The sequence below is a fragment of the Arctopsyche grandis genome, chromosome 1 (assembly GCF_051622035.1).
Source record: "Arctopsyche grandis isolate Sample6627 chromosome 1, ASM5162203v2, whole genome shotgun sequence".
Lineage (NCBI taxonomy): Eukaryota > Metazoa > Arthropoda > Insecta > Trichoptera > Hydropsychidae > Arctopsyche > Arctopsyche grandis.
Window position 1 is genome coordinate 13,676,651 of NC_135355.1, and position 12,955 is coordinate 13,689,605.

At 30.6% G+C, this 12,955-nt stretch overlaps 2 protein-coding genes across 2 annotated transcripts in view; one reads left to right on the top strand and one right to left on the bottom strand.

Annotated features, from left to right (window-relative positions):
* Nucleotides 1–12,955, top strand: part of Syn (synapsin) — a 94,854-nt gene that overhangs the window by 17,812 nt on the left and 64,087 nt on the right. The window lies entirely within an intron of this gene.
* Nucleotides 1–12,955, bottom strand: part of Timp (Tissue inhibitor of metalloproteases) — a 65,311-nt gene that overhangs the window by 6,379 nt on the left and 45,977 nt on the right. The window contains exons 2-3 of the mRNA XM_077434518.1: nt 10,769–10,825; nt 79–210 (exon numbers count right to left, since the gene is read on the bottom strand). Of these exons, the coding sequence (XP_077290644.1) occupies nt 79–202 (124 nt within the window). The 5' untranslated portion in view covers nt 203–210; nt 10,769–10,825. The remainder of the gene's footprint in view (nt 1–78; nt 211–10,768; nt 10,826–12,955) is intronic.

Genomic DNA, 12,955 nt, shown 5'->3' on the forward strand with positions numbered 1-12,955 from the left:
AATATGCACACAGTCAAGTAATAAGCGCACGCTATGAACACATTATTATACATCTATAAAAAGTATGCATATATTTACCAAAATCTGCCGAGCAGTATTGGGTCTGAGGATGTTCCATCATACAAGAGCAAGCTTCCGAAAATCTCCAACAGACGATTGCGAAAAACACACTCCCCATATAAAACCATCGTGATGGCAGCATGTTTCAGCCTGAAAGCAAACAAGTAAGAAAATAATGTCGGAGTATACGAATATAGATATGATCTGCAGAATTTTAGCTTCTTGGCAACTGGTGATCAACTATTTAGTCATTGTTTTGCGGTGATTACCCGTCTAGACGTGTGCGCCAAGAAAAATCACCCACTCGTCGAGGGGACACCGAAAGTTTATAAAAGTCGTAAAAAACATGGATTTGTATTATCCGGATAATCGATAGTGTCTAACCAATGGTGTGACGCAACGTTGAGCTTTTATAGAAAAAATCATTGACAGGTTGTCGTAAAACATCCCGAAAAATTGATTCAACGTATGCGATAACTCATTCTTAAAAAAAAATACATAGAAAGTTATACGGAAAACTGGCTGTTGGCTTGACTCAGGTAAATTTACATACATATGTACATGCATACATATGTACGTAGAACGTTACAAATAGACATACGTCGTCTAGTGAAAGATAAAACAAATTACCTTCGAGCTCCAGTACGAATTTGAAGTCGATAGTTGATCGAAAAAAAGAAATAACTGATGTAGTAAGAACAATTTTGTTGATCAACATGTACATACAATCTCAATTCTACATATGTATGTATATATCAAAGTTTTATAAATGAATCTATCAAACAGTAGCACACCCAGATTTTAATTTTGAGAGGATATAATAATTTATTTTTGCATATCCAATAAAATTCATTAAAGATATAAAATTTTTTTAACAAAATCCGACAACCGGAAGTAGAACTTTTGTCTTGTGCAAGTTTCCATACATTTGCGCTCAATTTGTATAAAAAATGATGTTATAGCTATTAGTATTTCATAATGCTGCCGGTGGGTGTGTGAATGTGTACGTACGGTTCATTATCGAATTTTGTTTTGTGACCATCTTATATTCCTCAAATTCATAGACAAAGTCATGGTTGGTCACATCCGAATTTTTTACTTACTGAAGCGTAGAATAATGAATCTAAGTTGTTCCCACTAAATTCGAATATGGCAATGATTTTTGTTGGTTCTCTCTCGTTTTTGAGATATGGGCGTTTCAGAGCTAATCCCGGGATTCATCGGTCTTGAAAAACTCTCGGGATCCCGGGATTGGGTTCCCTACTCGTAAGTTAGCGTGAGCGAGTGAGATCGAATGATGCGATCTCCATTCTTCATCTCGCTTTTGCATCATGCATACGGTCATTTAACAGCATTTTTTTAACTCAATTTAAAATCATTTACCACTCAAATTAGTAGGTTTAGATATAAAAATATATAAAAGATAAAAAATCAAACCTGTGGTAAAGGGAAATGATAGTATAAAAAGATATTATATTATGATGATAGTATATTACGGAAAAAATATGTAAAAAAAGTATATTTTAAGAGACTTTTAAGAGATAATTAGTTATTCCCAGATAACCAATTATAACCACTGATATATATTATATACCGTTTACCATGCATACATTCTTTTTGATCTTTCGATCTTTCGATTTTCGATCTTTGCTTACAGATATTTGCTTTTTTGATCTTTCGAACTTTCGATGCCGTGATGTAGAACCATGCCTTATATATGAGACATTATGTTTAATGGAGATAACGTAAAGCGCGGACCCTGAGGGGGCCGTTTATTGTTCAAATGTTGTAAATGCATTGTTAAAGGTTTGCCGAACCTTTTTTACGAAGCATTTACAACAATTGAACAATAAACGGCACGCATCCGGTCCTACCTTTAGAGATAAGTACTATTGTACAGTATAAAACCATAATTTAGGGTTACTCAACTTAAACACTCATTAGCTTTTTTAAAAATAAGGTTAATCGTTGTCATAACAGTATGTGTATTTTATATTTTACTTATTTATAATCAAAAGTATACAGATCAATTAAATTTGTAAAAGTACACCGAAGATGATTATGGTGGTTGGAGAAGGTCATTATATTCAGTTAACAATCAAAAGAACGGCTGAGAAATCTTTTTAAAATGTTCAGAATTGAGTACAATAAATAATTTTACAAATATGAAATTGAAAAGAGCCAAATCGATAGCTGGAATTGGACGTGGTTCAGGATAAGGAGTCATCACCATTTACGTTTGCGAAAATTTGTAAAATACCGCAGTGCAATGACAAATGTACCAGTGTCATGTCATGAATTTTGTAATACGCTAAAAATAAACAATCATCAATTAATTGCATTATATTTTCAAAAAAAGGAAAATGTATGTATGTATATGTACATATTATACGCAGATGATTTGTCAGAAAATGTTGGAAATTTAAAATGTGTGGGAACTATGAGCGCAGTAAATAAACAGCAATGCAAGCGAAGCGTCATTAGATAAGATCCGCCTTATTCAGCTGTAAAACGATTCCGAGATAAAATTGTGTGAATATTAAAAAGCTTGTAAAAATATACTGATTTTATATCTCACGTCACTACACTTTGACACAATCACGCATTTTGGCAAAGAAAGCGGGTGTAACAACTGGCGCCAGACGGTCATATTGCTTCACCGTTTAGATATCTTCTTATTATTCCACATCGACAAACAATACATACGTACGTATGTATGTACTAGAAACGCCTCTCTCTCTCTCTCCCTCTCTCTCTCACTACATATTTTCACTGGGAAATTCGAAACGGTCTGGTTGAAGCTAGATGATTCGGATCAATAATGTCAGTGTACTACTGAAATCTTCGAACAGTAAGTCTAGCACATCGCAATAACACTTTTCGAGCAATTAAACACCGGCAGCTAATTCACTTCAGAGAAAATAATCGAGATTTACAACCACGCCCATTAATTGGACCACCGTAAAATAGCACACATGTATAGAAAAAAATATATACATATATACATATGTACATACATAAGTATTTTTACGGGGACGAGTAGGAGATAGAATAATTTATTAACAATTTTGACGTTTATATTTTATTTCCCAAAAGAAGCAGTTTGTGTTGGCGAGATCTATGCAGACATGTTTTGAGATGCATGATGCAGGTCTCGAACACAAATTACTATTGACAGATACAGGTTACCAGTTCGGCAGTTTAATCACAAGTCTTGTTAATTATGTAATACTAGTTAGACAGTTCAATCGCAAGTTTATGGTATGATAGTTAAATCACGAGTAACTAGGTAGTTACTTGTTAAAAGATTTAATCACAAGTGAGTAATCTAACATGAGTATTTATCCAAAAAGAATGATAAGTTTTAACCGATGACATAATTTTGGTAAAACAACAAATTGATTAAAATATAAGCAGCATCCGCGTGTAAAACAGTTTTAGTATTTGATTTATGTATCCTTTGAGAAGTATCGAGACATTTTTGAGTAGATACACATAATTAATCATACAGATAAATAGTGATAATAATACTTGAGGGTTACACGTGTCGTGAGACAAAATTCAGCAATAGCAATGAAGATTATTAGAAATAATACTTTGGATTTCAACAGGTCATTGATCGTATCGTCTTATATAACAATTGTATTAGAAACATTAGAAAAATTTAAGTAGATAGAATTGAACATAATATGTAACTGTAGAGTCTGGAAGTAACAAAGCTATTGAAAGTCTCATAAATAATGAGAGATAGCTCTAAGAGAAAATATCAATAATGTTAAAAATGAAGATTACGTTCAAACATTTAAGATTAGACAACACTTGAGGTAAAAGAGTATTATACATAAATATGTACATACATACGTAGGTTGTAAGATCATATCACATAACAGTATACGAACAAATTCGATAAATCAATATTAGAAAGAGTATCAATTATTTATTTCTGATAGTTTTAGTAGGGATTGAAATACATGCATACAATATTATAAATGGTTTAAAATATATGTTACATGTAAACAGGGTCATATTCACATGTACACACTCATTTTGATCACATAATTGGCATATTTTTAATGCGTTAAAGTAATTGAATAACATAAAAAATGAAAAATATCACAATCGTTTGATTTATGAAATTTTGATTTTTTAATTTACTAACATTATATGATTATAAATCTTACAAACTTCATAATAAAATAATATAAATGGTATTGCGATAGAAATATTGGGACTTTTGTCGTATTAAAAAAAACGATTACATGAAAAATAATTTGATTATTTTATTAGTCTGTATGTAATATACATATTTATTTATTTATTTATATGTATGTATGTACATATGTCGGTAAAACTACAAATCTCAAACGCCTGATTACGCAACAATTAAACGACCATCTTCAACAGAAGAAACGATGAACCTTGGTCCGGAGTTGGACAAAAATCGCAAAGTATTTATGGTCTATAAAGCAAGTGCAGAGGTTGACAACCCCAGCACATGTATTTTTCTACTAGTTATGATAGATTTTTCGTATATTAAAAATATATCGAAAAGATCATTTTAATTTATCATAAGGCCCGGAATAGAATTTTTCCAGGGCAGAGGATTCCTTTCGGCGGCCCTGCCTATGTATATGTACATATTTATGTACGCGGGTAAGATATCTATTATATATTGCTACAACATTATCGCAATTTTAGATCCATAACAAGTGATGCAAATATGTAGTACATATGTTAATATTCTATCATGAATTCTCAGAAGTATTGCGTAGTGTGATTGGTATTTATTTTATAAATCTGTTTAGAGTTACCGATTCCACGTTTGTACAATAACGTTCAAGTTATACGCTTTCGAAATGAGTGCACTAACACATCTCAGTCCTAAATGCACACATGCTTTTCAATATATTAAACCACGCTGATCGAAGAATGGACATTGAACGCCAAGATGCTACATAAAGACCAATGCACTAAAAAAAGTATGGAATGCTTTATGCTCGGCATAAGGAGGAAATACATGAAGCGGAACACGTGAGTGAGAAGTATGACAAGGATAGTGGACATAGTAGATAGAGTAAAGAGATTGAAACGGCAATGGGCGGGCCACGTGGCTAGAAGAATGGACGAAAGATAGACAAAATAAGTGATAGAATGTTACCTGAGAGAATGCAAAAAGGTAAAATGAAGACCGCAGGGTAAACGAAATTGGGAAAATGTGTGGGATGAAATGGATGAGAGTTACGCAAACAGAGATAAGTGGAAGCGTGTTGGAGAAGCCTTTATTCGGCATTGGATGGTGAGCGGCTGTAGATGATGATGATGATGAAACCACACTACTTATTCATTAAATGGCCAGTATTTTAATCAATTTTGGTAAGTACATAAATCAGTTTTCGGCCAGTATTTTATCAATAAAATGGTCAGTATATTATTAAATGTCATTATAAATAACAAATAGACAATATAAAATAAATTGGAAAGCTGAGGTGCAAATAGCAATGTCTGTTGGATGGAATTGTCTCTCAAGATCGTATCAACCTTGTGTTAATAATAAAATAATAAATAAAATTGGCCATTTATCAAAATAAAACTCACCATTTAACATTAATACTGACCATTTAATATCAATACTGACCTTTCATATTAAAATAAACGAAAATACAAAAATATATGAAAATACTTACCAGTAAAATACAAGGCCTTATTAATTTGTCTTTGATTTTTTAAATGTGTTAATGTATATGTATGTATCAGTGGCGTGCGGTCAAATTATATCTGTTTTTGTCACATAGCCTTACTTAAGTGTGCGCGAGCAGGATACAAGAGGAATAGGCTCTTCCCCTTGTATCCTGCCCGCGCACACGTAAGTAAGGCTGTACTACAAAAACGGAATTTCATGGCACGCCACTAGTTTGTATTTATGTATATACACATTCGCTATCTGCATACATACATTAAACATAGTATATATAAATTCATCAACCACTGAAGCAAATCAATATTGAAACCTTCCCGAAAGTCGTACAGGTGACCGTCATGTGTGTCAAATGTCATTGCACTTGAGTCCAATTAATCTGAGCTATCATCAACTTTAATGGAAATTCTAACACGAATTAATTATTGTCGTTCTCAATTACCGTTACATTCTTTATTTGCCCGTTCATTTAGTGCGACAACATTTCAAATTGATGCAAGCTCATCGCAAATGCAGCGAGAGATGACGTGTGATGCACATTTTGAGACAATCGAGTCATCCATCTTTGGCTTTAGATACGCTTAACAAACCGTAGAGACCATCCCGACCATATACAAGCATTTTTTATTTTATTTATGCCTCGTCGCGTTGTATACAAACATTGTACATATGTGCATATGTATATTTATGCATCTTTAGCAATATACTCAGTCGCGCTATGCGACTTGCAAAGCGTATAGGCTGATCGAAAATAATCGCCCCAGAATTGGAATAGTCTCGACAATTTCAGCTATAATGATGTAAGTTTATATGTATAATAAATACGAACAGGGCCAATAAGAAGGGTGGGGGGAGACGGGGTAAATTTCCAGGGGCCCTACTGTTACATTATATTATACTGTCTTATTCAATTATTTTTAAAAATAGCAACCAATATATTTTATTTTTATAATAGGTCTAACAAATATTATTTATTATTTTTTCGTATTTTTCTAATAGTTCTGATAGATTTTTCGCATATTAAAAATATATCTATAAGATGTTTTTTTAGATTATCATAGGGCTCGAAATTATTTTCCCCGGGGCCCGGGATACCTCTCGGCCGCCCTGAATACGAACTCAGTACATATGTACATATGTATGTGTATGTATATACATACATATATATATATATATATATATATATATATATATATATATATATATACACAGACTTATTGATACATCGGGTTCATGACCTCTTCAATATAAAATATACTAATCTGGTTGAGTGGTTGTTGAGGAATGCCAGTGGTTGATTTTGCCTATTAAATATGAATGATTGTTATTACTTTATCTATGTTTTTTTTTTTTATGATTTTATGATTTTAATGATGTTGTGTCAATATTGTTATTTTTATAAGTTATTATTACTGTTATGATGTTATTTTTACTGAATGACCGGCCACAGTGACGCGTTGGAGATCTCTGTAATGTCACTTTGGCTAATATGTTAAATAAATAAATAAATATATCAAATTTAATTCGTCATTTTCGCATAAAATCTTATTTTATGCGAATCTTAATCATAGGTACATATGTATATGTACATATGAACATATGTAAGTTTGTAATATGATATCGATGGGTCAGCAGTTATCATAATTTTCAACAGTCATTTTCATACACTAATTATGGTGATAGGGGTCAAAATACACGCGCCAATTCACGGTCAGGGGGTTATCGACAAATATGCTGAAAACGGTACATTTTTTTTATGAGATTGATTCTTGTAAAATGTAAGCAATAGTACTTTCAGGGTATTGTCAGCTAATAACAAAAATATTGCTAAAAAATGCATTACCAGGGATAAGCCTGCCTGAAATTATTCTTGACAACGGCGCTTAAGTTATCAAAAACAATATTAATGTTTTTTTTTAGATTATTATTTAGAAATTCATATTTTTTATAATAAATTTATTGAATATTTCGTCTATGATATTACTTTCAACAAAATTAAAAAAAAAAACAGGGATTGTTCTTTAGACATGATTATTCTCGATAAGTATGTACTAAAAATTGATGGGTTCGTGGTTTGGTATAAAAATGACTAAAGTGAGAGATTCATGTGAGAATGTTCACGAGTACATATTATAAGTTAGAAGTGTTTGAAATATACATAGTTCCGTGTATATATGTATGTACTTAGTGAATACTATTAAAAATGAAGTTCAAATATTCCCCTTTTATATAATTTGCTCCTCTAGCTCCATTTCCTAAAACATTTTTTTAATTAAAATGTTTATTCGATTTAATGGGAATATATGTATGTATGTACAGTCCCTGTCCAAGAAAGTACGGACACCTTGCAAAAATCACAAATTCTGCATTTACTAGTATATTAAAAAAAATATGTATTTTTGTTGTAACACGGTTTATTTACAAAATAAATACATATAATAAAATACAACAAAACAATAAAATAATTAATACTTGCACTTACAATAAAAATTCAAAATGCAAAATTTGCAAAAGAAAAAATCACGGTGAAGAGATAATTAATAATTTCTACAGAAACGCACATCTTCACTGATCGAATTTCAGGGGCAAACTGTTGTTCCACATTTCAATTTTGTTTCACATTCTTTTAAATAATAGTACTACACAAAATCTTTTTTGTGTGAATAGGGTAGGTAATAAAGAGGCGCATACAAAAAAAATGAACCCAAAAGGGGCTGCAGTGAGTAGTTTCTGACCGTTTCTATTGCGCGCAAATGTTTAAAACGGGTGTCCGTAATTTCTTGGACAGGTACTGTAGTTTTGACTTTGTGAAGCACTTACATATACCGTATAAACTAAATTGTAAATACATGAATACACGAAATCAAAAATATATTTATAAATGTAACTAAATAAATTAAACGATATTAAATCGAGCATCGAAAATTTTAGTTATTTGTTTGGTATAGGCTACAAATATTTTAAACATAAATGTATAGTACATATATGTATATGTGTAATAGATGACAATGTTAAAAAAATACTTTTGTACACAATATACAATGTACATATGTACGTAACATTATATCGTTAAAATTATTAACATACACGAGTACAAGTTAATAATTTTTCATCTCAGAATTATTAACAAATCTTAAAACGCACAGCAAAAATATTTTATATTACATAAAGTATATTGTATTATTAAAACACCAATTTTTTAACGGATAAAGGCGTCAAATTACATATGTTATTTGATAAGACTTGTTTTCGTTCGGAATCCCTCGACCTCGACATCTTAATTCTTTAATTCGTTTAACATTGATTAACACGACAGCCCATTTTTTATTATTTATTATTAAATTATATGCGTTGTAGTACGTTGGCTTAAAGCAGACCGAAGACGAGAAAAAACTCGTCTGTCGGGATTTCGTAAATTCCGCTAATTGTTCGAGAGATTCTCGAAATAATTTTTGACGCCTCGTCTTTATACCGAAAAAAATAATCACAAAGACTTTTTCGTCTTCCACTGATCGATAAACAATATTCGCATCATGTAGATATTATAGAAAAAATCAATCAAACATTGCTAAATAAGCTTATGTCGAATTTTTCTATATGATTTATGAGAGTTTCTCAATATAAAAACGCACTCTTTGAAAGCGTTTACGCTAAATTTATTATACGGGAAGCGATTGAGTAAATTCGTTCTAGTGACCATTTACATACAGCATCCGAGAAAAATTATTTATGACCAAGATTGTATTGTGTGCATAGCTTCGAACCAGTATTTTTTTCGTTCTAGTTCAACTAAAAAATATATATACATACAAATACATACGTACATACTTAAAAATTAACCACTCGAAGCTGAACCGAAAACCGGAAACCGAAATAACCGTTATTTTTCCGGAAGGAAAACCGGAGCAGAACATATTTGTACAGATATGTAAAAAATAAATAACACTCCAAATTCAAAATTTTACAAACCAACTTCAACATTTTAAAAAACCAAATTTTACAATATTCGTATTAAATTCAACATTTTACAAATTCCCGGGAATTCACCAAAATTTTTGATGTCCCGTGTCCCGGGAATTCTTATCTTTAATCCCGGGAATTGGATTTAAAAAAATCCAAGAATCGTAAAATATTCTTAAAATATTCTCAAAAATTAAAATCGAAGAAAGAAAAAGCATAAAACTGATTTTTTTACACAAATGTTAAATAATTCTGATTTTATACTGAACAAAACATTATTTAAATGTTGCAATAAAAGCGAATGTATATCCTACGGTGAAACTATTATGAAGCGAGTATATCCTTCTTGTATTGACGATTCCACGATGGAAGAAACTCTTTTAGATTCGGATGAAGATTAAACAATTGTGTATTTGACGATTAATGAAGAATTAAATAAGGAATTATCAAAGACGAATATACAAAATAACGTAAATAAAAATAACATCAACTTTAAAAAAGAAATTAAAATATACATGCTGACAGGAGAAAAACCGATAATTTAAAATGAGAAGAGGTTATTAAAAATTGTTTTCGTCCCTTTTAACAATAAAACCAACTTCGACCGAAACTAAAAGAGTTTTTTCCATTGCTGGAAAATTTTGTACCAAATCTAGAATTAGACTTTCGGATTCTCATTTAAATATTTTAGTATTTTTAAAAAGCTACTTTAAATAAGTTTACTTTTATATTTACATTTTTTCAAGTTAATAGATATATTATGTATTGTTTCCCGGGATCCCGGGAATCCCGGGAACGATCCTGAGCTCCGTCCCGTGTCCCGGGAATTGAAAAAGTCCGGGAAATCAGAAACCCTAGTACATATACATACGTGTTGCACATTGAAACGGAAATGAAATATGTAGATAGATTTCCCGTAAAAATTTGAAACACGTTCTTTCAATGATTTATAGCAATTCTTAAGATAAATCAATGCTCAATGTTAATTGCTTACAAGCGTGAAATTTTTTAATTTATTATAATTACATATAAAAACAAAAAACATGTTCTTACCTTTCAAGCTCGTGATCGATGCTGTTTTTATGATCTTCAGGCCAACCTTAGCAGTTCCTGAAAAGAGAGAAAAAAAATTATATATGTACAACGTTATTATTTTATATATTTATGTATGTGTAAAATAACTTAATTGTTATTTAAAATATCAATGATACATTTTAACACATTTTATCGCATTAATGGGAAAAATAAATATGTAATACAAATAAGATAATAACAAAACATGTTGCAAATCATGATATCCAAAAAATCTATTATATCGATTTTATTTTAAGTTAAATTGACCTTAAATTTTATAAAGTAAACGACAAAATTGTGAATTCTGGGTTAACAACACAATAATGTACATACATACATACATACATCCCGATTAGATGTAAACATAAATAAAGTATATGTATGTACATATGTACAATCAACCGGATATATGTAGTTAAACTCCAACTGAAATACGGTACTTCTGTAAATGGGGTAATACATATGTATTAAGATAACAGAAATAAATTTGACTAAAAACTCTTAACTTACAGAAATAATTGTGGGTGCAAACTGAAAAAACCTTCAAAAACAGAATGTACAACATAGAATATACCAACATATGTACATATATAGCGCATTTGTACGTATAGGGAAAGATCGAGTATTTTACCATTCTCTTCTAAAAGGTCATAAATATTCGTTCATCAATGGAGTGCAAAATATCCACTTTTGTCAAGTTTAGATGACCGACATGAGTTGGAATGTAGTGACTAGTTTCTAATCCGAATATTCGATATTCGAATATATTGGGCCTATTTTGAAATATTCGTTATTCGAACATTTGAGCAATTATTCGAATAATATTCGTGAAATTTCAATAAAATATTTTACAATAATGCAATTTTATTTTTAACTCGAAATGTGTAACGCAACAGTGTATTGTGTGAAAGACGTATTAGTCGTCGACTCGGAGTCATTTTATCGCCTCAGTGCAATGGATTCGTGGAACTTGACATTGAAATTCCTCGCTTTAGAAATTGAACTTATGTTTTTTACTAAAGATAACTTATTGCAGCGTTGATTTGAAACAGAAACGAAAATACTGTCCGAAGCGGGAACGTAATTTTTATGAAATATTTCGTTTCATTTATATTGTTTTGAACTTCAGTTGTGTTTCGGAGTTCATAGTGACAAGTTATCGATCCGGGAATTTTTCTCGAATTAAATAAATTGATTGAACGCGCGTGCACGTTATAAAAGTACGTTTTTCAAATTCCAAGATAATTCCATAATAAGGATAAAAAAAGATTTCAAGTACTTGGATAACTTTAAAAACGAACCGAAGCTTTAGATATCCTATTAAAAACTTTATTAACAATTAAGCCAACGTCAACTGCGAATAATAAAAACAAAATTAAGGGCGAGATTAAATTTTGAAATTTTTGTTTGTGTATGACGATTTAGTTTTTCTTTTTAACGTATGTGGTCCCCACTCATTTTAATTATTTTGAATTAATATTTCACTGTTTTCTATTATTTTATTTAATACTTTATATAATACTAGCTTTCGGGTAGGTAGTTTATTACCTAAATTCAAATATGACTAATATCACTACTAGATTTAATTATTTTGAATTAGTATTTCACTGTTTTCTATTGTTTAAAAATATTCGAATTTTACTATTCGATATTCGAATAGTTGATGAAGTCGAATAATCGAATAATTGAATAATTAATAATTTAATAAAGTCGAATAATTTAATAATAATAACGTCATTATTAGAGTTTTCAATTATTCGACTTCATCAACTATTCGAATATCGAATAGTAAAATTCGAATATTTTCAAACAATAGAAAACAGTGAAATATTAATTCAAAATAATTAAATCTAGTAGTGATGTTAGTCATATTTGAATTTAGGTAATAAACTACCTACCCGAAAGCTAGTATTATATAAAGTTTATTTGAAGAAATCTTCATGTCGACAACGATATTCTCTTACTATAATTTAATATCCCGGAAGTTAACTTGATGACAATGGCGGGATGAATTTCCATTTTTGATCAATTCCCACACACTTTTCATTTCAGTTCTCCACTTTTTCTAATATTCAGTGTGCATCAATAAGATGAAATAACTTACTGAATATTCAAAATTCAATTTATGTAACGATATAATTACTGAATACGAGAACAGTGACCGTT